Genomic DNA, 26,727 nt, shown 5'->3' with positions numbered 1-26,727 from the left:
CCGGAACTCTGCTCAGAGCATGGATGTCTCAGTTGCTCTGTGTGCAGCTGCCTTGTGTGGAGTGAGCTGATCAGGAGGAATTTCTTCAGGGGAATATAAAACTCTTTGCAATCAGGATTTTCAGGGCTAGCTTCAGGCTCCTGACTTCTGAGTAACTAGGTCAAGGCTATTTCAAAATTAGCAGAATGGTACTCATCTTCACTATTGGTATCTAACACTGCCCTAGAAATAGCAAGTGATTCAGTACGACAAGAAGATGAAAGAAAAATACTGGAAGTGAGGGGGTAAACTATTAGTTTATTACTTCCAGATAAACTAATTAAAATTATTACAAACTAATTATTTAAAACTAATTTAAAATGTCTACATAAAATCTTAAGAGATGCCAGGCGCAGTGGCTCACGCCTGTAATCCCTGCATTTTGGGAGGCCTAGGCAGGTGGATCACGAGGTCAGGAGATTGAGACCATCCTGGCTAACACAGTAAAACCCTGTCTCTACTAAAAATACAAAAAAATTAGCCAAGTGTGGTGGCGGGCGCCTGTAGTCTCAGCTACTCGGGAGGCTGAGGCAGAAGCATGGCGTGAAACCGGGAGGTAGAGCTTGCAGTGAGCCGAGATCATGTCACTACACTCCAGCCTGGGCAACAGAGCAAGACTCCATCTCAAAAAAAAAAAAAATCAAGAGAATCAAGTAAAGCTTAATTGATGAAATAAGAGAATTCAGAGTGTGGTCTGTTATAATATAAATATTTAGAAATCAAAAGCTTTTTCAATATTAACAAGAGAATATCATTTTTAATAAGTATTCTACTCACAATAGCAAAAAAATCTAAAATATCTAGGATTAAATTTAACATTTACAGAAGGCTATAAAGAGAATAACTTGATGAATAGAGTGATATCATAATTCAGGATTCAAAGCTCAGTACCACAAAAGAGGCCAGGTAGTAAATATTTTTCAGCTTTAGGAGCCACATGGCCTCTGTTCCAGCTGCTCGATTCTGCCATGATTGTGTGAAAACAAAACATAAACGAGCCACCAAACGTGGCTGTGTTTTAATAAAACTTTATCCACTAAAACAGCCGTAAGGCCAGTTTGGCCTGTGGGACATAGTTTGCCAACCCCTACTACAAGTGATTGTCTTCTTCCTCAAGCATAAAATACTACAAGGAGCATTATGCTGCTTCTAAAGTGTTCCCTCTTTTGAAATATTTCCTGAGGATAGACTCTTAGAATTTTGATTCCTGGCCAGGCGCGGTGCCTCATGCCTGTAATCTCAGCACTTTGGGAGGCCGAGGAGGACGGATCACAAGGTCAGGAGATTGAGATCATCCTGACTAACACGGTGAAACCCTGTCTCTACTAAAAATACAAAAAAAATTAGCCAAGCCTGGTGGCGGGTGCCTGTAGTCCCAGCTACTCAGGAGGCTGAGGCAGGAGAATGACATGAACCCAGGAGGCGGAGCTTGCAGTGAGCTGAGATCCCGCCACTGCCCTCCAGCTTGGGCGACAGAGCGAGACTCCGTCTCAAAAAAAAAAAAAAAAAAAAGAATTTTGATTCCTGGGCCAGGGAAAATACAATATAGTTTGGGACACATATTGCCACATGCATTCTAAAATGTCTCCTACAAATTGCAGTGTGAGCAACTCATGAGGATAACTACTTCACACTACCACCAGTATTAGATGAGTTATTTTAAGATTGTTAAATTAATCTTTTTAAGTGTTTCAAATAGAACTTCTGTGATCGCTGTTGACGGGGAAATTTTTTCTTTCTTTTTGGATTTTTTGGAATTATCAGGTTACCTACTTTGTACCCGTACCCCTTGAAGTTGAAGTGGAAGCATTTTTAAAATAAAACATCCCATGGGCTATTGACAATATATGATGTATCATCTACTTTGGGGCTCCTAAACCTCAAATATTTTAGTTCTTGTGCATTTAAAGATGACCTTTTTATGTTTACTTTAAGGAATTTCTTTTGAAGGTTTTAATTTAGCCAAGATAGTTTGCAGTCAAGCTGCTATGAAGTGTAGGGACATAATTGAAGTCAGGGTTTCCCAAGCAATGTCTCCTGGCAATTTTCAAGGCACTTTATAGATATTTTAGAATACAGCTCTTTCCAGCCCTTCTCACATTCTTTCCTTAGTCCTCCATTTGGAAGGTCCTGCTCCCAGGAGAGGTCAACTGAAAGCGCCGAGAAGCAGCAGAGAGCGCGGGGGGCTGAGTACGCACGCAGTGCTTGTCGCCTAATGCGTTTATGGCTTTTATGCTTATGAAGACAACTTGCGGCATTATTCACAATAGCAAAGACTTGGAACCAACCCAAATGTCCAACAATGATAGACTGGATTAAGAAAATGTGGCACATATACACCATGGAATACTATGCAGCCATAAAAAATGATGAGTTCATATCCTTTGTAGGGACATGGATGAAATTGGAAACCATCATTCTCAGTAAACTATCGCAAGAACAAAAAACCAAACACCGCATATTCTCACTCATAGGTGGGAATTGAACAATGAGATCACATGGACACAGGAAGGGGAATATCATACTCTGGGGACTGTGGTGGGGAGGGGGGAGGTGGGAGGGATAGCATTGGGAGATATACCTAATGCTAGATGACGAGTTAGTGGGTGCAGCGCACCAGCATGGCACATGTATACATATGTAACTAACCTGCACAATGTGCACATGTACCCTAAAACTTAAAGTATAATTAAAAAAAGAAAAAAAAAAAAAAAAAAGAAAATGGACCTGAAGACAACTGTGATGCCTCAAGCTCAATTTTCAATGTAATTACCTGCATGTGATATTGACGTGAATCCCTAGGTGACAGGTTACAGATATTCCTATTTCATTTCTGACTTGTTGGTGTCAAATGAATGGACCCGTGAACGGGACTGTCATGGGAAAAAGTGACTCAAAGATAGTATTTAGCTGCCCCAAATAGCTCACTTAAAAAAAAAAAAAAAACGCAAGCAGATTTTAAAATTTTAGGACTATTGCAGTGAAATCTTACCTGTTAAGAGCCCATGGAAAGATCACCTTCCTGAAGAGCTGATGGACTGCTGTTGTAAATGTCAGGTCGGGGTGGGGGTGGGGGTTGGGTTTTTTAACCCATTTAGATGGAAGCCCACACAAGTGCACCAAGTCAAAGGCTCCTTCCTCAACGACTCTGCGCCAGTCATGATCATTGCTGAAATCTAACAAGAGCACAGCTTCTGCTGCATGTGGAATCCCCACAGAAACCTCTGAGGGAGATTGTTATTAGCATGCCCTTTTTACAATGGGGGAAACCGAGGCACGGAAGATAGTACCAGTTACTTTCCTAAGAGGACTGCTTGGGCAATAGACCTTGCGAAGAGCCTCATTCACACCCACCATGCCGTGCAGCACCCCGCGGTCAGCCTGTGGGCTAGGACCACGGAAGGGGCTGTGAGGATGCGACGGGCTCTCACCTGCAGGGCCCAACCCTGACTCCACACTCAGTGTGATTTTCTTCATCCTCCTTCTCCTCACTTCTACACCTGTTGCTCCTGGCCTTCTTTCAGCTGGAAATTCACGCCATCCAGATTTTTAAGGTTTTTTTTTTTGTAACAGACTTTTACCCTTTCTTTCTTTCTTTCTTTCTTTCCTTCCTTCCTTCCTTCCTTCCTTCCTTCCTTCCTTCCTTCCTTCCTTCCTTCTTTCTTTCTTTCTTTCTTTCTTTCTTTCTTTCTTTCTTTCTTTCTTTCTTTCCTTCTTTCTTTCTTTCTTTTTTTTGAGACAGAGTTTCACTCTTGTTGCCCAGACTGGAGTGCAATGGCGCGATCTCGGCTCACCACAACCTCCACCTCTCGGATTCAAGCAATTATCCTGCCTCAGCCTCCTGAGTAGCTGGGATTACAGGCATGCGCCACCATGCCCAGTTAATTTTGTATTTTTATTAGAGACAGGGTTTCTCCATGTTGGTCAGGCTTGTCTCAAACTCCTGACCTCAGGTGATCTGCCTGCCTCAGCATCCCAAAATGCTGGGATTATAGGCGTGAGCCACTGCGCCTAGACAGGAGTTTCATTCTTTTTGCCCAAGCTGGAGTGCAACAGCATGATCTCGGCTCACCGCAACCTCCGCCTCCCAGGCTCAAGCAATTCTCCTGCCTCAGCCTCCTGAGTAGCTGGGATTACAGGCATGTACCACCACGCCCGGCTAATTTTATATTTTTAGTAGAGATGGGATTTGTCCATGTTGGTCAGGCTGGTCTCGAATTCCTGACCTCAGGTGATCCTCCCTCCACGGCCTCCCAAAGTGCTGGGATTTAAGGTTTTTTTTAAAGAAGTGCAAGCAAATTTCCTCCTTATATAGGCCTATGGCATTCACTGAAGAGTCACAGTCAGCAGGCAACAGTCTGCAGATGCATATGACATCTATCTTGAATGCTCAGAGAGATTTTTTATTCAGAACTTAATTTTCAACCCTGTTTTCACACAGAAGAAAGTCCTGTGCTAATTGCCCTCTCGTTCACTATTTTCTCCTACTGAATTTAACCTTTTCATGGATGCCCACACTAGACGATCAGAAACTCTAGTGGCCGAGAAGGTCCAGGTGTACCCCTGTGTGGCCCTTGCAGCATGCGACTGCATGGGACCCAAGGATAAGTCCTTCCTCCACTCCCAGGGGACGTTCCTTGAGGTCCTCTGCCTGCTTCTCATCCTCCTGGGGTGGAGCCAGCCTATACCATTGAGACCCCCCAGACCTTCAGGTTCCAGACAGGCCCAGGCTTGCCTCCATCTGACCAGGGCCCTGCTGGAGTTCTTAGGGGCCACCCACACCTCGCCCCAGGATCTGCCCTCCGCGTTGGGGAGGGGGCTTCTCTGGAGCCTGAGCTGGGCTGTGCCCAGCTTTGCTGGAGTCTCCTTGGCTCACACAGTGGCCGCTGAGCTCTGGTTTCAAGGAGTCTTTTATCTCCAATCCATTCCATATTTTGGATGGAGTCCCAGCCTTTTCTCTTTGACACATTACACTGCTTACTTGGACAGTGGAGTCTGTTTTTCTTCACCTTGCCTGGAGACTGTGGGCAGGTCCGGTTCTCTGACCTCTGGCCCCTCTGCTGGCGCTGCAGGAGTTGGGAGGCTGCTCAGCCCACATGGGCCCGTCCGGGCCCCTCACCAACAGCGTGAATCAGACAGTGGCTGGGGGGGTCCTCCCCCTTAACTGCAGGTAAAAGCTCCTGCAGAGATTTCTAAAAATATGGACTTATGAGCCTCACTCCCATCCTCGTTTCTGACTTAATGTCATGGGTGGAGGCTAGCAACAGTGTTGTTTACAACCTTGCAGGTCCTCTCCTATGCACTCAGTGATGGGAACCATGTCTGAGACCACAGGTGACCCCAACAGCACTGACACCCACCCAGCCTGGGGAGCTGGGGCCCAGAAACAGGGCCGGTCCACTGGCTGGTTGCTTCCACCTCCTCATGGAGAACACATGTCCTTTCCAGATACAACCCCCAAAGCATGTATCAGCCCTACCGAAAGCCACCGTGGCTCATCTGCTATGGGGAGACTCCCGCCAATGCAGAAAGATGTGTGTCATCAAAGCCGGGCAGTGGGCCTTGGCAGAAATCAAGAACCTGTAGCTGGAAGATTGTGGTGTAATCAACTCAGCCATGTGCTGGACTCACCAGGGGTCAGCAAAGGGCTCTTCCCATGGGACTGAGGGCCTGGACTCTTTGAATCCGTGGGCCCCGCAGGAATGAGAAGGGCAGGTCCTCTGCTGTGCCCGAATCTCTCACTGTCTAGAGAGAAACAGGTCTCTGTGGGTGACTGTGTCGGCTCCTCTTCCTTCTGGCTCTGGCTGAAGGCTGCCTGGAGGGAAGGAGAAACAGGGCCTTGCAGGCCAGACTCAGGGATGCCTTCTCCCTGGGCGCAGACAGAGCGATTCCTGGGTAAAGGTGTTCATCCACCCCTCTTTCTCAAATGGCCAGGTGGAGTGGAAGATCCCTCAGAAATGGCTTGTGTGGTGGCTCCTGAGCCCAGCCTGTGCCCCACCCCCACCTCCCCCTTCCCACCAAAGCTTTGCAGGTGACATGGCTGATTCCTGCCCACCTCTATCTGCCCATGCCCTCGTCAAGGCCTGAATCATGTGCCTCTCTGAGCCCTTCCCTAGCCTTCTGCCCCTCCTCCAACAGGACTTTCCATTTCCTTTAGCTTTTCTGTGCATGATCAGTCAGCCCCAGGCATCACTCAACCGTGGAGACACTCTGGCCCTGGAACCAGCCTGACCCTAGAAGATGGTCAGTCAGTGTTTGCTGCATTAGGAGATGAATGCAGTTGCCTGAGGTGAGGGAAAGGTGGTGGTTGGCAATAGAGGTGGAGGTGCAATATTATCACTGTGTGACTGTGGGTGACCACCCCAAATGAGCTCTTGAGTGATTCTCTGCTTCCTTTGAAACAGGGACAGATGCTGGCCCTCGGCCCCAGGGCAGCAAGGCAGGACCAGCATAGGGTGGGCCTGCCTAAGGTGTCAGGCACGGCTGCAGAAGTAACCCCACCACAGAGTCCCCACACTAACTGCTGCCACTTTCTATAGGGAAGCTGCCAGGGCACTCCTGCATGCCAGGCTGCAATTCACAGGCCTGGTCTCTTTCGGAACTGGAAGTGGCTTTGTCTATCCTTTTAAAAGTTGAGATAGGCCAGGCGCAAGGCCTCACACCTATAATCCCAGCGCTTTGGGAGGCAGAGGAGAGAGGATCGCTTGAGTCCAGGAGTTCAAGACCAGCCTGGAAAACTTAGGAAGACCCCTGACTCTACAAAAAATTTCAAAAATTAGCCAGGTATGCGTGCCTGTAGTCCCAGCTACTCAGGAGACTGAGACGAGAGGATCACTTGAGCCCAGGAGGTCAAGGCTGCAGGGAGTCATGTTCATGCCACTGCACTCCAACCTGGACAACAGAGCGAGACACCCCCAACCCCATTTCATATGAATTAATTAATTAATTTAAAATTGTGGGCCAGGCGCAGTGGCTCACGCCTATAATCCCAGCACTTTGGGAGGCCGAGGTAGGCAGATCACGAGATCAAGAGATAGAGACCATCCTGGCCAACATGGTGAAACCCCGTCTGTACTAAAAACACAAAAATTAGCTGGACATGGTGGCACACACCTGTAGTTCCAGCTACTCAGGAGGCTGAGGCGGGGGAATCACTTGAACCCGGGAGGCAGAGGTTGCAGTGAGCCGAGATTTCACCACTACACTCCAGCCTGACGATAGAGTAAGACTCTATCTCAAAAAAAAAAAAAGAAATTGTGATAACTTTTACTTTCCTGGCTCATTTGGGGTAAATATTAAATGAAGATATTAAATTATGTAAATATTAATTAAATGTTAAAGAACAATTAAGATGATATTCATAGACCATAGGGCCACATAATGTCTCTGAAGCAGAAATAGGTAAATAAAATTCTATTTCAAAAAAACACATAACCACTGTGAAATGTTATTTGGTTGAAGGTGCCTTCTCTCTACTTTTCTTTAACTTGTTTCCTTCTACTAAAAATCACCCATTTTTTGCATCTGAGTATTTTCTGCTATGATGGTTATGGATATTTCCATCTGACTACACCTGTATTGCTTTCCTGGTCTCACAGCCCTGTGCCAAAGAAAGAATATTAAGACCCGCTACAGTACCTCTTTCTGTCAGCCAGTGTATTCTATAGGAAAATCTTGAGGTCAGATGTTGTCATATTTTAAACAGTGCTGATAGCCAGAGAGCTGCTCAGAATCCAGGCAAGCGACTCCAGTGTGAGTGGGACACGCGTTGCAAGGGGCAGCTGCTTCACTGCAATGGGGTCTCTTCTGCTTACTTTGCTTTGTTCTCCCTTTTGTTCTCTTTTTAAAAATCTCTTTTCATCTTCGCACCATGTGTTCCTTTGTTTCCATCACGGCTCTATCCATGGACTAAAATAAATAAATAAATATATATATATATAATTAAAAAAATATATATATATATATATATGTTTGTTTGTTTGTTTTTCTCTTGAGATGGAGTCTCGCTCTGTCGCCCAGGCTGGAGTGCAGTGGCACAATCTCGGCTCACTGCAAGCTCCACCTCCTGGGTTCACGCCATTCTCCTAACTCAGCCTCCCAAGTAGCTGGGACCACAGGCGCCCGCCACCACGCCTGGCTAATTTTTTGTATTTTTAGTAGAGACAGGGTTTCACCGTGTTAGCCAGTATGGTCTCGATCTCCTGACCTCGTGATCCGCCCGCCTCGGCCTCCCAAAGTGCTGGGATTACAGGCTAAAATATATATTTTTTAAAGAAACAACAGGGGGCCGGATGTAGTGGCTCATGCCTGTAATCCCAGCACTTTGGGAGCCAAGGCAGGCAGATCACCTGAGGTCAGGAGTTCAAGACCAGCCTCACCAACATGGTGAAACCCCATCTCTACTAAAAATACAAAAAATTAACAGGGCATCTTGGTGGGCCCTTGTAGTCTCAGCTACTCCAGAGACTGAGGCAGGAGAATCACTTGTGCCCAGGAGGTGGAGGTTGCAGTGAGCCAAGATCTCGCCATCGTACTCCAGCCTGGGCAACAAGAGTGAAACTCCGTCACAAAAAAAAAAAAAAAAAAAAAAAAAAATCTGTTTTTCCAAGTCTTCTCCTTCTCCTGTATCCTCCTCTCTCCTCAATCCTCTCCCCATCCCCATCCCTCCCTCTTTTCTGTGACTTTTTACGGTTCTTTTTTATTTTTTCTCCCTCTGCTTCCATCATGTACCACTGCTATTCCTAAAAATAAAACTTTGTACCCTAAGTTTTTTTAAACCTCGACTTCATTTTCCCCACCATTTTGAATTTTATTTATTTTATTTATTTTTGTTGTTGTTGTTGAGATGGAGTTTCGCTCTTGTTGCCCGGGCTGGAGTGCAATGGCATGATCTCGGCTCGCTGCAACCGCTGCCTCCCGGGTTCAAGTGATTCTCTTGCCTCAGCTTCCCAAGTAGCTGGCATTACAGGCATGTGCCACCACATCCAGCTAATTTTGTATTTTTAGTAGAGACAGCATTTTACCATGTTGGTTAGGCTGGTCTTGAACTCCTGACCTCAGGTGATCCACCCACCTCAGCCTCCCAAAGTGCTGGAATTACTGGCGTGAGCCACCGTTCCAGACCTACAGCTTTGAATTTTAAAATAAATAAACTCCCTGAGCTGTTGCCTGCAGTGGCCGTCACAGTCACGGTAGGAGCTAGAGCCAGTAAACTCTCCTCCCCTGTCAGAGGAGCACACCCCACCAGATGAGCGCACCCCACCTGCACCCAGCTCTCTATTCTGAGTCTGGAGTTGGAAGCTCCTTTTTCCTTCCCAACAAAGGGCTTTCCCTCCTGCTCCATGTCAGGGGTGGGAGACGTCAGTGTTGAGAAGCAGCAAAGCAGCATAGCGGCTTCCAATGCCTCATGTCAAAGACCACCTGAGCTAAAGCGATAATTCATGTCTCTCATCACTTTAACCGGAGATGTGAAAAATCTCCACACTCCTATATTTTTCCAACAGAAAAAGAAAACCCCTCTGAAAACGAAAACTGAGAAGTTTGTTGCTGGAGATGTTATGTGGGTGCATTCTATTGCTGTTTTTAGTCTGTTTCCACTCATCCCAGCTTCTGGGATGCCCCTAGGCAGGCAGCTCAGCTGACTGGACCACACCTCGGTGGGGAGAATGGAGTACCTGTGCTGCTGGGAGAAAGATCACAGAATCTAAAAGCAAAAGGCCTGCTCTGAATCTCAGGTCTGCCCTTAGTCACTCAGTGTCCTTAGACAAGCAACTTGACCTTGTTGGGCTTAGTTTCTTAAAGCAAAAAGTGAGGATAATCTCAAAATTTGGAGTGAAGACTTTATATATTTATAATCTGCATATATACATGAACACACATATAATGTGAGACTATATACATAATGCATAAATGCAACATTTAGTACTTACGAGAAACTCAATGAAAAATAACAATTACGACTTTATAAAGACAAAAATCTTTTGAAAATGATGAATTCTCACTGTAGAATGATTTGTGCAGTTAGGATTTATGCAGTTAATTTCCTATGACTATATCTTTTAAAAGCTCTAATTAAGACATGATACAATTCTGAGGTTAACCCCAATCCCTCCCCACTGTAAGTTGGTGAAATCCTTAGCTAGTTTCAATAGCAGAGAGACTTTTCTTTTAGCACTTGGTTATGCTTCTGTCTATATGGTCTTCCACATACTGCATCTGTTTTAGTAGAAATTAATACTACCCTTTACATGAATTCTGTGTTAATTACAGTAAATTCTTGGTTTCAATCTTCAATTGCTCAATGCTCAGACATCACTATGTTTTCACTGAAAATATTACGTTGGTGCAAAAGTAATTACGTTTTTTGCATTGTTGGAATTTGCCATTTGATATTGGAATGCATTCTTAAATAAATGTGGTTATGTCATATATCATTTTAATGGGCATTTCTCACTTTATGTTCTTTTGCTGATGACTTATTACTTGCTGTTTATTTTATGTTTATTTTAGACTATGAAAATGATGTTAGACCAAAAGCAAAGTCAAGCAATTTTCTTATTTGAGTTCAAAATGGGTCATAAAGCAGAGGAGACAACTTGCAATATCAACCATGCATTTGGCTCAGGAGCTGCTAATGAAAGTACAATGCAGTGGTGGTTGAAGTTTTGCAAAGGAGACAAGAGCCTTGAAGATGAGGAGCATAGTGGTCGGCCATCGGAAGTTGACAACGACCAATTGAGAACAGTCATGATAGTTGATCCTCTTGCAACTACATGAGAAGTTGCCGAAGAACTCAACGTTGACCATTCTATGGTCTTTCAGCATTTGAAGCAAATTGGAAAGGTGGAAAGGCTCAATAAGTGGGTGTCTCATGAGCTGACCAAAAATCGAAATAATCATCATTTTGAAATGTCATCTTCTCTTATTCTACACAACAAGGAAGCGTTTCTCAATCCGATTGTGATGTGCAATGAAAAGTTTATTTTACAGGACAACCGGCGATGACCAGTTCAGTGGTTGGACTGAGAAGAAGCTCCAAAGCACTTCCCAAAGCCAAACTTGCACCAAATAAAGGTCATGGTCACTGTTTGGTGGTCTGCTGCTGGTCTGATCCATTACAGCTTTCTGAATCCCAGCAAAACCATTACATCTGAGAATATGCTCAGCAAATCAATGTGATGCACTGAAAACTGCAATGCCTGCAGCCAGCATTGGTCAACCGAAAGGGCCCAATTCTTCTCCACGACAATGCCGACTGCATGTCACACAACCAATGTTTCAAAAGTCGAATGAATTGCGCTACAAAGTTTTGACTCATCCACCATATTCACCTGACCTCTCACCAACTGGCTACCACTTCTTCAAGCATCTCGACAACTTTTTGTAGGGAAAACCCTTCTGCAACCAGCAGGATGCAGAAAATGCTTTCCAAGAGTTTGTCTAATCCCAAAGCATGTATTTTTATCCTACAGGAATAAACAAACTTATATGTCCTTGGCAAAAATGTGCTGATTGTAATGGTTCTTACTTTGATTAATAAAGATGTGTTTGAGCCTGGTTATAATGACTTAAAATTCCCTATCTGAAACTGCGATTCTTTTTGCACCAACCTAGCTCTAGCTATCATTGTTCCTAAATTGCCATTGCACAGAACCAAGCAATACTTGAACTGAGGGATATGACTCCTTCTTACCTGTATACCCTACATATATCCTGCAGGCACTGCTGAAAGCCATCCAGGGACTGGCTCCTCCCTTAAGATGTTTGCAGCAGGACGGCATGCATACATAGCCTGGTTTTGCCAGGAAGAATAATCTCCTAATTCATTGCCATCTGAAAGCAATCTTTTTATTTATTTGAAGATATACCCTTTATGCTTTCTTCTGGGATTCCTTTATCAAGCATTTTCTTGGCTCAATGAAATTCCTTGTTATGTCATTTTTAAAATTAACAACCTGAGAACAAAAAAAAGACCCTGGAAGTTAAAAAGATGATAGTTAACTAAAAAATTAAACAGATTGATGAAAGATGGAAGAAGGTGGGGGAAAAAAAGGAAATTAGAAGGGGGGAAAATGACCCACCCAAAATTAAAGTGTTATTATGGGAGATATCACATTCAACCAGTTGAAGTTCCAGAAAGAAATAAATGGAGAAAATGAGAGGTGAGGTCTTGGAGAGAGGCTGAAGAAGAAAATGTCAGAGAAATACTGCCAAAAAAAAAAAAAAATTCCAGGAACTAGAGAACATGCCATACCAGATATACAAGGCCCATCAACACCACACAAATTGTATGTCTTTTAACATTTCAGAATACTATGGAAAAGAGAGGTCCTTAAGAAGTCTGAAGACAGGAAAAGAAACAGGTCCCATGAGAAAGATCAGGAAACAAAAAAACTCCAACTTTTCAAAGGCAACACTGGAAGACAGAAGACAACGGAACAATGCCTTCAAAAGTCTGAGGAAACATCATGTTTCTTAGAGTTCTCTATTCAGCCAAATCATCTGTCAAGAATAAGAGTACAATAAAAAAGTATTTTCTTTTTTTTGAGACAGTGTGCCTCCGAGGTTCAAGTGATTCTTGTGCCTTAGCCTCCCAAGTAGCTGGGACTACAGGCACGTCCCACCACACCCAGGTAATTTTTGTATTTTTAGCAGAAACAGGGTTTCGCCATGTTGGCCAGGCTGGTCTCAAACTCCTGGCCTCAAGTGATCTGCCCACCTCAGCCACCCAACGTGCTGGGATTACAGGTGTGAGCCACCATGCTCAGCCTAAAAAGGCATTTTGAAACATGTAAGGACTCAAAAATCTTACCTCTCTGGTGTCCTTTCCTTTTCCTAGAATATACTATAAAATATGCTTCATCAAAAAAAGGAATAAATTAATAAAGAGGCAGACATAGAATCAGCAATGTGCTGATAGAACAGATCCTCACCACCCTCCCAAAAAAGGCTTGATTTCTGGCATTTGGCAGTTTGGGTGGTATACATACTCCCACCGTGGCTGCCAATGATTGTGGTTTGCAAAACTCCCAAATATTTAGCAATCAATTTTAGAAAGTTAATATAATATGAGGAGGCCCCAGCACAGCATTGGATCCAGGAAATAAGGCCTGATCCAAGCCTGATACACAGCTGTCACTCAGGATATTCCAGCCTGAGAATATCCTGAATGACAGCTGTGCAGCAGGCCTGGGGTGAGCCAGTGCAGGCTGGAGCAGGCAGACATGCGTATTCAAGATGGGTTTGCAAGAGAAATATGAAGTAGGCTATCAAATTGAGCATACTGAAGAAATGAGCTTGAATAAAAAGGAAATCTAAGCAATGAAAAAAGCAGTCATTAATAATTTCAGGAAAAAAGTTTGAAGTGAAAAAGAAAATGTAAACATGGAACAGACACCTCTTAGCCCAAGAGTGGACAATATTTACACAAGTGCAATGATATTAAGGTCAACCAATGATTTAAGTTAACTTTAGGACCCAAACCCACTGTTGGGAGAGTGTGGCAGAGGCACTGCATGTACCCTTTCTTACCAGGTAAGAAAGCTAAGTCTCACTTGTCATAACAGGAAGTTAAATATATTGTCTAAAATTAATAAATCCACAAGTATCTATATAAGAAATGTTTTTTGGAAATATGGAAATACATGTCAAAAATAACTTAGAAGAATAGAGATTTCCTCTGGGGCATGAGAAAGTAAAATAGGGGGTGTGGGGTAAGAGACCACTATGTATCATCATAAGATTATTAGTGGTGCTTAATTTTTTGTTAAGTATGGGTTTGTATCACCTTGATAAAAATTCAAATGTATATTTTAAATGCTCACATATAGATTCTCTTTTCTCATATTCTACCAATGGCTGAAAACGTGCAACAAATTTGCATATTCTGGACCTCATCTATCATATATTTTGACCATTCTCCCTTCTTTCCTCCCTCCTTCCTTTTCTTCTTTCCTTCCTTCCTTCCTTCCTCTCTTTCTTTTTAATCCTGGGATTCTGAATGCCCTTCTTCACAGTGTGGAGGGAAAGGGTATAGAGAAGAGAGGAAACACATGCCAGCCCTCTAAACTTTTCTAATCTCTTTTTCTTTCAATAGCTAAGAATCCATTTTTCCCCCTTAAGGCCCATTGACTTCATGTTTCTATTCATATGTGTTCACGGCTTTCTCATCCAGTGTTTTGTTTTACCTAGGGTAAAACTGCTTATTTATAATCTTTCCCTCTGTGCCTTTTTCCTGTCTTCAAGTTCTTCCAGTTGTGGAGCCCACTCTCTATGCTGTGCTCCTGGAGACCATCCTTCAAGAGCTCTTGACCCCGTCTGGTCTCTGATATCCTGGATCCAGTCCCCTCCTCTTCCATTTTGGAATTCATCTTCAGAGACTTCCTGCAAAAACATCTGTGGGTTCTTAAAAGTCTAAAAGAATTTGTTCTGCCACCATACCTGATAGTTTCTCTAATGTATAGATATTCCCTCAGACCTTTTTTTTTTTTTTTGAGACGGAGTCTCCCTCTGTCGCCCAGGCTGGAGTGCAGTGGCACAATCTCGGCTCACCTGCCTCAGCCTCCTGAGTAGCTGGGATTACAGGCATGCGCCACCACGCCCAGCTAATTTTTTTTGTATTTTGTTTGCATTTTTTTTAGTGGAGATAGGGTTTCAACATATTGGTCAGGCTTTTCTTGAACTCCTGACCTTGTGATTCTCCCTTCTCGGCCTCCCAAAGTGCTGGGATTACAGGCATGAGCCACCATGCCCGGCCCCCTCAGAACTTTTAAAGCTTTGTTCTTTGCCTTCTAACATTTACAATTGATAATGGAAAGTCTGGTGCCAGTAATAGTCTTATTATTTATGAGTGACTTTTTTTGTTCCTGGGAGATTTTACCACCTTTTCTTCATTCCTAGTGTTCTGAAATTTCACCCTACAGTGTTAATGTGCTGACTAAATAAGTTAAAATGTGGGAAGTACCTGAAACAGTGACTGGATTGTAGTAAGTGCTCAATAAATAGATGTTATACTTATTGTTCCTGGTGGTAAGCATGGTGGTGACAGTGGTGATGGAGGCGGTGGTTATAGTGATAATGATGGTGGTGGAGAGGATGGTGGCAATGGTGGCAGTGGTGATATTGGTAGTGTTGGTGGTGGTGGTGCTGTACTGATGATGGTGGTGATAATGGTGATGATTGTAGTGGTGATAGTGGTGGTGGTGATAGTAGTGATTATGGTGATGGTGGTTGTAGTGATAATGGTAATGGTAGTAATGGTGGTAGTGATAATGGAGGTGGTGGTGCTGATAGTGAAGGCAAAGGTGATTATGATGGAGGAGACTCTAATTGTGGTGGTGGTGGTGGTATTGGCAGTGGTGATAATGGTGGTATTGGTGGCGGTGATGATGTTAGTAGTGACAACAGTGATGGTGGTGATGGTAGTGATGGTGGTGATGGTGATGGTGAAGGTGATGGTGGTTATGATGGCAGAGATGGTGACGGTAGTGATGGTAGTAATAATAGTTACATTGGTGGTGGTGATGGTTATTGTGGTTGGGGTTGTAGGGGTGGTACTACTGGTGATGGTGATAGTGGTGGTAGTAATGGTGATGATGATATTGGTGATTGTGGTGATGACGGTAGTTATGATCATTGTGGTGATGGTGGTGATGGTGATGGAGGTAGTAATTGTGATGGTGGTGGTTTTGGTGGTGGTGGTGGTGATGATAGAAGTGGTAGTGCTGATAGTGGTAGTGGTGACGGTGGCAATGGTAGTGATAGTGGTGATGGTGATGGTGATAGTGGAGGCAATGGTGGTTAGATGATAGAGATGGTGATTGTGGTGGTGGTGGTGGCAGTGGTGATGATCATGGTATTGGTGTTGTTGGTGACAATAGTGATGATAGTCGTGGTGGTAAAAATCCTGGTGGTATTGGGGGTGTGGTGCTGATGGTGATGATGGTGGTGGCAGTGGTGGTAATGGTGGTGATGGCATTGGTGATTGTGATGATGATACAAGTCATGATGATTGTGGTAATGGCAGTGGTGGTAGTTATGGTGGTGGTGGTAACAGTGGTGATGGCATTGGTGATTGTGGTAATGATGCAAGTAATGACGGTTATGGTGACGGTGGTGGTAGTGAGGGTGATGGTGGTGATGGTGTGTTTTTGGTGGTGGTGGTGGTTACTTTTTATTATTTTTGGAAGTGAAATTTTCATTCATACTATTTGACAATGAATGCTCACGTCTCCGTCAAAATGGAAATTTTCTTTTACAATCCATTTAACAATTATACATTGGCTCTTTCTTTTTTATTTTTAGAAATCCTGTCAATCAGCTAATACAGTCCTGGACTAATCCTTAGTGTTTTTTAATATTTCTTATTCATATTTTTAATTAATTAAGTTTTTGTTCTACGTTCCAAATATTCTTTGACTTTATCTGTTAACATTTGTATTAAATTTTATTCTTTTGGCAATCAGACACATAACTAATTTCCAAGAGCCTTTTTTATTCTCTGATTGTTACTTTACGGTAGCATCCTTTCCTTACTGTATGGATGCAGTTCTGGGTGGACCATACTTAAACTTTATGGTAGTTGTTGGTAATTCTTTCTTATTCTTCTGAATTACCTTGGCTCATTTTGTCTGTCCAATTTATATTGCAGATTTTTCTCAAGGGTCTGGTGATGCTCAGTAACTGTTTACATCTAAGAACCAGACAGTCAGAAACTCTGTAGGTGAGCTGTACTTGTCAATTGGCAATGTCCATTTTAGGTTAAGTGGGCTAGGAGTGATTGAATTCAAGGGAGTCAGTCAAAGCTAAAATGAACAGGGCTTGCTCTAGAGTGTCAGCCTCAATAGCAGCTGCTCAGACTTTGCACAGAGGATTAGTTCAGTTTACTTCAAGAAGGACCTTTTGAATTGCCAATGCCTAGGGAATGCATGCTTGGTGGAAAAAGGGGCAGGGTCAACCCTCTGCCCACAAGCTCCTCAATCCTTTCCCTGCTTGAGCTGTGTGCCCTTCTGTCTTCCCACTCTTCTGTTCCTCCAGGGCTCTGCTAGCCAGGTCAACACCTCCACCTCCCTGGTCCCAGCCTGCCCTGGGCACATCCTGGGCTTGTTTCCTCCACCACACTGCACCAGGCAGCACCCTTCCAGTTGTTTTCCATTTTTCAGAAGTATATTGGAGTTTCATGGCTGATAGTAACCCAGGCCTCTCTGTTCTCCTCATATCCTTACCTCCACCTTAAAGAGATTTGGGATGGGTAGTGGTGGATGTGGGTGTTCAGTCCATCATCCTGAGTCAGATCCATCAAAGAGACATCATAAAAAGGCATTTTGGACTGACAGGAAACTCCACCTAAAAATATTCACCTTTGAATGTTGGCTCGATACCTGTGGTCTATGGTGATTTGAGTGGCTAATCTAAGACCCTGCCTTATCTCCGTGCATGGACTCTGTTCATGGACTGCCTGATCTGCTTTCCCTGGCACTCAGGAGGTGATCATTCAACACATATGCCAGAGAGAAAGAAGCAAATCATTCACTGGCCCTTAAAAATGGAAGTGACCCACATTGTTTCTGCTACCTTTTAATGGGCAAAGCAATTCATGCAGCAACATCCAACCTCAAATGGTTTGGGAGAAGTGCCACCTCCCTGGCACCTGGAAGGAGGAAAGCTGGTAAATGCCCATTCTCTTCAGCCAGGTCACTGTCAAGTGATGCAACCTGATATGGTTTGGATGTTTTTCCCTCCAACTTTCATGTTGAAATGTGATCCCCAATGTTGAACGTGGGGCCTGGTGGGAAGCATTTTGGTCATGGGGGCGGATCCCTCATGAATGGCTTGGTGCCCTCCCCATGGTAATAAGTGAGTTCTTGCTCTGTGAGTTCACATGAGAGCTGATGGTTTAAAAGAGCCTGGTGGCCGGGCGCCATGGCTCACGCCTGTAATCCCAGCACTTTGGGAGGCTGAGGGGGTGGGGGCTGATCATGAGGTCAGGAGTTCAAGACCAGCCTTACCAATATGGTGAAACCCCATCTCTACTAAAAATACAAAAATTAGCCAGGCATGGTGGCATGCGTGTAGTCCCAGCTACTCCAGAGGCTGAGGCAGGAGAATCGCTTGAACCCGGGAGGCAGAGGTTGTAAAGAGCCGAGATCACACCACTCCACTCCAGCCTGGGTGACAGAGCTAGACTCCATCTCAAAAAATAAAAATAAAAGAGGCTGGCATCCTTCTTGCTCCCTGTGTCACCATGTAATGCACTGGCTCCCCTCACTTTCCACCATGACTTTGAGCTTCCTGAGGCCCTCCCCAAAAGCAGATGCCAGCACCATGCTTCCTGTACAGTCTGCAGAACGATGAGCCAAAATAAACCTCTTTTCTTTATGAATTACTCGGTCTCAGGTATTCCTTTATAGCAAGGCAAATGGACTATCATATAGCCTGACTCCATAGCTGACCACAGAAACTCACGTCTTCACCCCTCCATCAGTGGGAATGTGGCATCTTCCTGCTGTGACCCACTCTTCAGGGCACCAGCCAGCTTCTCACCTTTAGATGTTTTCCGGTGGAAATCAGGTATGAGAACTTGATGGCTCTGAATGCCTGGGTGACATGTGCAGCTCTCCCAGTGACTCTCCAAAACCCCTGCTTACTCAACTGGCAGCTTGAGACTGTGGAGAGGTACCTGATCACTTCCCTACAGAGGGACCCAGAATGCACAGTACACCAACATTCTCCCCAAAAAAGGTCTCCACCAGTATCTTCTGCATTCCTTATATATCCTGGAGGAGGGTAAAGAGTTAAGAGTCTCCAAACAGGTTTCACAATACATAGTCTTTTACCTACCGCTTTGAGCCTTTGGGTATTTCTGGATGTCAAGGCAACAGAAAAGGTCTTATTTAATGTCCTGTTATACTTAGAATCTCAGGGAGAAGGGATCGGAATCTCCAACTCCTCTCTTCCAGGAAGTTTCTATTAGGTTGGTGCAAAAGTAATTGTGGTTTTGCATAACTTTTAATGGCAAAAACGCAATTACTTTTGTGCCAACATAATAGAATTTTAATACTTTTAAATCTTTGAATACTATCATCTCCTTCACCAAGCAAATTCCAGACTTAACATAGTAGTTCTCTTCCCTAAGTAACATACATACATATACACACAGACATAAATTTTAAAATCTCACCTCGTCAGATAGCTCACCCACCTCATGAATATTAAGAACATTGCTCTCGTGGTCATTTTTTTTTTTTTTTTTTGAGACAGAGTTTCGCTCTGTTGCCCAGGCTAGAGTGCAGTGGCAGTGATCTCGGCTTACTGCAAGCTCCACCTCCTGGGTTCACACCGTTCTCCTGCCTCAGCCTCCCGAGTAGCTGGGACTACAGGCGCCCGTCACCACGCCCGGCTAATTTTTTGTATTTTTAGTAGAGACAGGGTTTCACCGTGTTAGCCAGGATGGTCTCGATCTCCTGACCTCATGATCCACCCGCCTCGGCCTCCCAAAGTGCTGGGATTACAGGCGTGAGCCACTGCGCCCGGCCTCTGGTGGTCATTTTTGAAGCTGTATTGGCAGAAGACAATCTGGATGCAAACGGTCCAAAAAGGAAGATTGAAATGATTCTGGTCAGGGCCGAGCCTGCGCAGTGGCTCATACCTGTAATCCCAGCACTTTGGGAGGCTAAGGCAGGCGGATCACCTGAGGTCAGGAGTTGGAGACCAGCCTGGCCAACATGGTGAAACCACGTCTCTACTAAAAATACAAAAAAAAACTAGCTAGACTTGGTGGCGGGCACCTGTAATCCCAGCTACTCAGGACTCTGAGGCAGGAGAATTGCTTGAACCTGGGAGGAGGGGGCTGCAGTGAGCCAAGATCGTTACACTGTACTCCAGCCTGGATGACAGAGAGAGACTCTCCATCTCAAAACAAAAAAAAATTTTATATATATACCGGTCAGAGAATATGAGGGTCTGAGCTGTGTAAGAGAAGTGAAAGCAATAGAGAAGCTCTGGAGAAAAGGCAGGATGGCCAGGATTTATTGGTCCTTCTCATGTTATGTGAAAATTGCAACTTTGTAAAAATGCATGGGTAAAAGCTAGAAGTTAATAATCAAACTGAGAAAACCCATTATGCTGAACATTGACATCATTCTGAGTACCCCACATACATCCGAAAGTCTTACAGGTTGTTGGAGAACAAGCAGGGAAAAGTGTTTTTTAGGGGTTAAAGAAAAGAATCTATTTAAAGTAAGCAGAAGGGGTTCCTAGTCTCAGACAGCAGAGCCAAGCAGTTTACGATTCTTGACTAATGTATCTGGTTCTGAGTTTTCTGGCATTTAACGGTAAAGGAGACCTCCGATTACACTGATTTAAATTTTTGACAACAGAAAACAGATGCCTCCAATTGCAGAGACTAAATATTTCCTGAAGTGGAATATACACAGGAATTTATTGCATGGCTCCTTATGGTAGACAATAAATTCCATCATGACTTTTATGAAATATTATTAAACTTCTTAGCACAAAACTCCATATGTGCAGAGGATGTGCCAGTGAATTCAACTCAGTGGTTGTCCTTAGTGAGAGACTCGCTATCTGACGTCTGACACGTGGGATAAATCTTAGAGAGCCCATGGAGGGAGAGGCAACATTCTCACTAACCAGGGGCGCTCAGATTCAGCACCAGAGTCCAGCTCAGACTCAGACAGGAAAGGTTGAAGTCTGTGGAAAGGGCTTTCTTTATTCATCACATTAAGAAGTTTGGACCTTTCCTAGATGAGTTAGAGAGCCATTGAACCATTTTATTTATTTATTTATTTATTTATTTATTTATTGAGACAGAGTCTCACTCTGTTGCACAGGCTGGAGTGCAGTGGCACGATCTCAGCTCACTACAACCTCCGTCTCCCGGGTTCAAGTGATTCTTCTGCCTTAACCTCCCAAGTAGGTAATTTTTGTATTTTTAGTAGAAACGGGGTTTTGCCATGTTGGCTAGGCTGGTCTCGAACTCCTGACCTCAGGTGATCTGCGTGATCTGCCCGCCTCAGCCTCCTAAAGTGCTGGAATTACAGGTGTGAGCCATCACCCCCAACCCATCGAAACATTTTAATTAAAGAAAAGATAAGATCAGAAATGTTAGGCCAGGCGCGATGGCTCACGCCTATAATCCCAGCACTTTGGGAGGCCAAGGTGGTCAGATCACCTGAGGCCAGGAGTTCGAGACCAGCCTGGCCAACATGGCAAAATCTCATCTCTACTAAAAATACACCATGCCAGGCATGGTGACAGGCGCCTGTAATCCCAGCTCCTTGGGAGGCTGAGGCAGGAAAATTGCTTGAACCCGGGAGGTGGAGGTTGCAGTGAGCTGAGATTTTGCCACTGCACTCCGGCCTGGGTGACAGAGTGAGACTCTATGTCAGAAAATAAATAAATAAATAAATAAAGTAGGGTTGTAGAAGGATCTCTGGTTGTATTGCAGCTATTAACTGGGGAGAGAAGGAGAACTCTAGAGGGAGAAAAACCAGTTAAGCAGCTAGTTTTAAAGATGAAATAAGCGATAGTGGGAATAGTCTGAACTAAAGCCTAGGGCTGATAAAGAAAACTGGAAGGATTTGAGTGGAATTCAAGAAATTAAGTCAACAGAAGAGAAAGTAGTGACTAATTGAATGAGTCGACAATGGAGTCCAAATAGACAAAGATAACTAAGTATTCTAGTCTAGGTGACTGGGTGAAGTGTGCATCCTACAATTGACACAGAGTGAATGCATGGATGTGGAGTTACCCAGCAAGGGTAGAGTAGTTCATCCAGTGAAGTAATGGCGAAACATGGAGATGCTCAGCATAGGAGCCTAAGGTTACGGAAAGAGACTGGGCTGGAAATAAACTGCAGTGCATTCATCGTTCGTAGGGGATGGTTGCCACCTTGAGAGCTGAGGCCATCCTGCGCCTGTGTGAAGAATGAGAATAGCTGGGAGGCAGGAGGGGGAATCAGCCCAGGACTAAGGGTGCTGGAGTAAAAGCCCAGACAGGAGCTACCAGACAAGCAGGCAACGTCCCAGGTGAGGCTGAGGTCCCCAACATCACGAAGACTACAGTGTCAGGAAGAGGTAAACACATTCCCAACGCCTTAAATGAGGACTGAAAAGTTGGTAGTGTGTCCTTCTAAGGACAGATACCCAGTGGGTTTCCAGATCTAGACAGCGGAAGAGATTTGGTACTGTGCCTCAGAGAATCGGGCTTTTGGGCCTTCCACTGGACTGTCTCTTCCCCAGTCACATCTTCCAGAACTTTATCACCTTACACATAGCTCTCCCCAACTTCTATCTTTCCCTCCTGCCAAGATTTAATCTTTCCACTTTCTCTTTTCTTTTTCTCTTTTTTTTTTTTTTTTTGAGACGGAGTCTTGCTCTGTCACCCAGGCTGGAGTGCAGTGGCACAATCTCGGCTCACTGCAAGCTCCACCTCCCGGGTTCACGCCATTCTCCTGCCTCAGCCTCCCGAGTAGCTGGGACTACAGGCGCCTGCCACCATGCCCGGCTAATTTTTTGCATTTTTTAGTAGAGACAGGGTTTCACCGTGTTAACCAGGATGGTCTCGATCTCCTGACCCCATGATCCACCCACCTCAGCCTCCCAAAGTGCTGGGATTACAGGCGTGAGCCAACGCACCCGGCCAGTCTTTCCACTTTCCAAATAATAATTCTACAGTCAGGGAAAGAACAGTTAAGATGAGAAACAGAAAGTTATTTTAATTCATTAGTTCTTTGAAATGGCTCATTAAAAATATTCCAATGACTTTATGTTTAAATGATTTCATTAAAAAAGAAACTATGAGATGTTAAAGTCTTCAAAATTTGAAAGAAAGGGGAAAATCATATTTTTAGACTCAAGGACAAAATGTTCCTTGTCTACTTCTACTTAGCTTTCTGTAATGAAAGATGTTAAAAATATCCAAAGACAAATAACTGCAAAAGAGCACTCCTTCCAGTAACCTTCACCCTGATGCTTTTTTTTAATAAGGACCAGCATTGTGGATTTTCTAAAAGTCATAAATTACTTTGATATTTTTTAGTAATACAGTAACCATATGTTTAATATCAGCAAATCATGACTAAAAATTATGTGTTGCTCTTGGAAAAGTTAAATTTTCTACTTGTGTCTAATATAAGCCAGCACATCTTTTTAAATATAAGATCAAAAAAGGTCATATTTAATGGTCAAAAATTACACATCAAAGATACAGGTTTAAAAAATCATATCCTTTGTCTTAAAAATATTCCACACTTGGTGGGGCGCAGTGGCTGATGCCTGTAATTCCAGCACTTTGGGAGACTGAGGCGGGCGGATCAGGAGGTCAGGAGATCGATACCATCCTGGCTAACACAGTGAAACCCCATCTCTACTAAAAATACAAAAAATTAGCTGGGCATGGTGGCAGGCGCCTCTAGTCCCAGCTACTCGGGAGGCTGAGGCAGGAAAATGGCAGGAACCCGGGAGGCAGAGCTTGCAGTGAGCCGAGATCGCACCACTTCTGCACTCCAGCCTGGGTGACAGAATGAGACTCTGTCAAAAAAAAAAAAAAAAAAAAGTTCACACTTAACAGCTCTGTATAATCTAAATTTGATTCAAAGAAAGCCAGTGAATCATCAAGCATTTTCTGGTGGTGCATAGAAAGCAAAGGCCAGCTGTGTCCATCTGGCCTGCAGGCCCAAGTCTGCTTCGGAAACCTCACAAAAGGGGGCTGCAGTCCTGGCCATCCTGAATTCCAAGGTGTCGTGATCCTGGAACATTCACACATTTTAAAAGTCACTCTCTCCAAATGGGTCACTGTAAGAAATGATGGATGACTCATGAGTTATTTGGTAGCACACATTTTAGAAATGTTTTTCAAGGTAAAGTAACAGAGAGAGAAGTTAACAGTTTTCTTAAATGAAAATAAGATTTTAAATAGATTACACAATCCTCTAGATTAGAGTAGTTTGAAGCACATGAATGGCAAGGTGAATGCCCTTAGCTAACATTTAAACAGGCAACTCTGATAAGCAGCCCTTTCAGCAGTGTTCTACAGTTATTATTTAAGACAAGGAAATAAACATTTCTTAAAATGTTTATGATGTACCAGAAATCTGTCTGATTGCTTATTTAATTCTTATAACAACTCTATGAGGCAGGAATTATTATTTTTTATTTTTATTTTTATTTTTATTTTTTTAAGACGGAGTTTCACTCTCTCTCCCAGGCTGGAGTGCAGTAGCATGATCTCGGCTCACTGCAACCTCTGCCACCTGGGTTCAAGTGATTCTCCTGCCTCAGCCTCCCAAGTAGCTGGGTTTACAGGCGTGCACCACCGTGCCTGGCTAAGTTTTTGTATTTTTAGTAGAGATGGGGTTTCACCACGTTGGTCAGGCTGGTTTCGAACTCCCAACCTCAGGTGATCCACCCACTTCAGCCTCCCAAAATGCTGGGATTATGGGCATGTGCCACCACGCCCGGCCCAAGGATTATTATCTTTATTTTACAAATGAAAAACAAGATGCAGAGTCAAAGTAGGCTGTCTATACTCACTAAAATACTTTAGCTACCTAAAATAACTCATTATAGAGCTAACATGTATAACTGACAAATAACTAATATATAATTGATAATAAATAGAACTATATGAAACTATATGTATACTATATACTGTTAAGGTACTAATGTGTAGCTATACTATATAATATATATTTAATGAGATATAAGTAATTATATAACTAATTACACTCATAATAAATAGAGCTGCAAGACACTTTTTTTTTTCTTTGAGACAGTCTAGCTCTGTCGTCCAGGCTAGAGTGCAGTGATGGATCTCAGCTCACTGCAACCTCCACCTCCCTAGTTCAAGCGATTCTCTTGCCTCAGCCTCCCAAGTAGCTGGGATTACAGGCGTGTGCCACCACAGTGGCTAATTTTATTTTATTTTGTATTTTTAATAGAGATGGGGTTGTGCCATGTTGGCCAGGCTGGTCTCAAATTCCTGACCTCAAATGATCTGCCCACATTGGCCTCCCAAAGTGCTGGGATTCCAGGCGTGAGCCATCGTCCCCTGCCCCTCCACAAACAATACTAAATGTCTACTATGTGTCAGCTATTTCTGCATGCACCATCATGAGAAACTCTCAGAAACCTTCCAGATATCTGACAATGCTGGGGAGGATGAGGAGTATCTGGAACATAAATGGTGCAGCCATTTGAAAAGCAGTTCAGCATTATCTTCTTTGGATACCTGTTGACACAATGCTTCTCATCCAAGGCCTGCACATGAGAAGTCTGGGCACACAGGCCACGGGAACCAACCAAGCACTGTGTGTAGAAGTCCAACGCTGGAAAGAACCCAAATGTTCCCTCAGCAGTAAACTGATAAACAGAAAGTAGCTTATTCCTGGAAAGGCGTACTCTACGCTCATGAGGATGAATGAACAACATTCAACAACATTGATAAATTCATCTTCCAAACAAAACTGAGCAAAACACCCCAGAAACAAAGGTATATAAGTGGGAGAGTTCTATTCATACACAGTTCAAAAATAAGCTAAACTAAACTTTTTAGGGACACATATGTAGATGGTAAACCACAAAGAAACGCAACAGGATGTGTCCTCAAAATTAGGATGGCGGTTACTGCTACAGTCAAGGTGGGGGACTCAGAAGAAACTATTTCACGGGGTCTTTGGTGTCACTGACAGCTTCATGGGATTTACATGATAATTATTTGTTAACCTGCACATCTTATGTTGATGCATTCTAAGTACTGTATTTCACAATAAAAAGGTTGACAAAACACTAATCCCGCCCCATTCAAACATATATAGATATTTGACATATATATAAAAATATGTACGTAATATGTATGTAAATACACATAACATCGTGTTTGTATTCAGTAATTATTTGTGGATACAGATAGTATATATGACTTTTGCTTTCTATTCTTTGATTTCAGTAGTTTCCAAATTTTCCACAATGAACAATTGATGTTACAGTGACTAAAAAGTCTTTTCTACAAATGAAGAAAAATAAGCCTACCTTGGACTTGTGGGACTGGCCATGGCTCTCAGGCTGGTCGTTGAGGCGGCAGGCCAGGCTTCCGGGGAGGGATTTATGACTGTGCCTGGACTAATGAAACCACTGCGCCTCGCTCCCAGCCCAGGACGAGCCTTTGTGTCCTGGGTCAGCTGAGGAATGTTCCCTCTGTTTTGACGACCATGAGAGCCAGGCAGGCAGAGGGGGCACCCTGGGGGCACAGGAACAGAGCCCCTTTGTGCGCCCCCTGCCCAGCACTGTGAGGCCCTTTTCATCTCCCCGCTTTTCTGACTGTTTGGAATCCTCTTAGGACGATGGCTTGATCCAGCCACAGCCTTGTGGCATCCCATAGACCTCTTGCTTCCCTTTCGCAGGCTCCATGGCCTCAAGATCAGGCACATGGGAGCCCCTTCCCAGCTCTAAGACCCTATAGTTCCTTTATTGCTCCGAGGGAAGCCTAAGGTTAGGCCTCCCAGACAATGAGGACAGAAGACAGGACACCAGGACCACAGCTTTTCTCCACCATGAACACATGTTTTTAAAAGCAATGCCAGGCTGGGCACGGTGGCTCACACCTGTAATCTCAGCACTTTGGGAGGCTGAGGCGGGTGGATCACCTGAAGTCAGGAGTTCAAGACCAGCC

General features: G+C 43.9%; 1 protein-coding gene across 1 annotated transcript in view; it reads left to right on the top strand.

Moving 5' to 3' along the window:
- PKD1L1 (polycystin 1 like 1, transient receptor potential channel interacting) overlaps nt 1-13,113 on the top strand; it is a 263,204-nt gene extending 250,091 nt beyond the window's left edge. Inside the window, exon 58 of the mRNA XM_055115919.2 lies at nt 10,549-13,113. Within this exon, the coding sequence (XP_054971894.1) occupies nt 10,549-10,815 (267 nt within the window). The 3' untranslated portion in view covers nt 10,816-13,113. The remainder of the gene's footprint in view (nt 1-10,548) is intronic.
- The last annotated feature ends 13,614 nt before the right edge of the window (nt 13,114-26,727 follow it).

This window comes from Pan paniscus, chromosome 6, assembly GCF_029289425.2.
Source record: "Pan paniscus chromosome 6, NHGRI_mPanPan1-v2.0_pri, whole genome shotgun sequence".
In the NCBI taxonomy this organism is placed as follows: domain Eukaryota; kingdom Metazoa; phylum Chordata; class Mammalia; order Primates; family Hominidae; genus Pan; species Pan paniscus.
The sequence above is the reverse complement of the archived record's forward strand: the minus strand, read 5'-3'. Positions and strand labels throughout refer to the sequence as shown.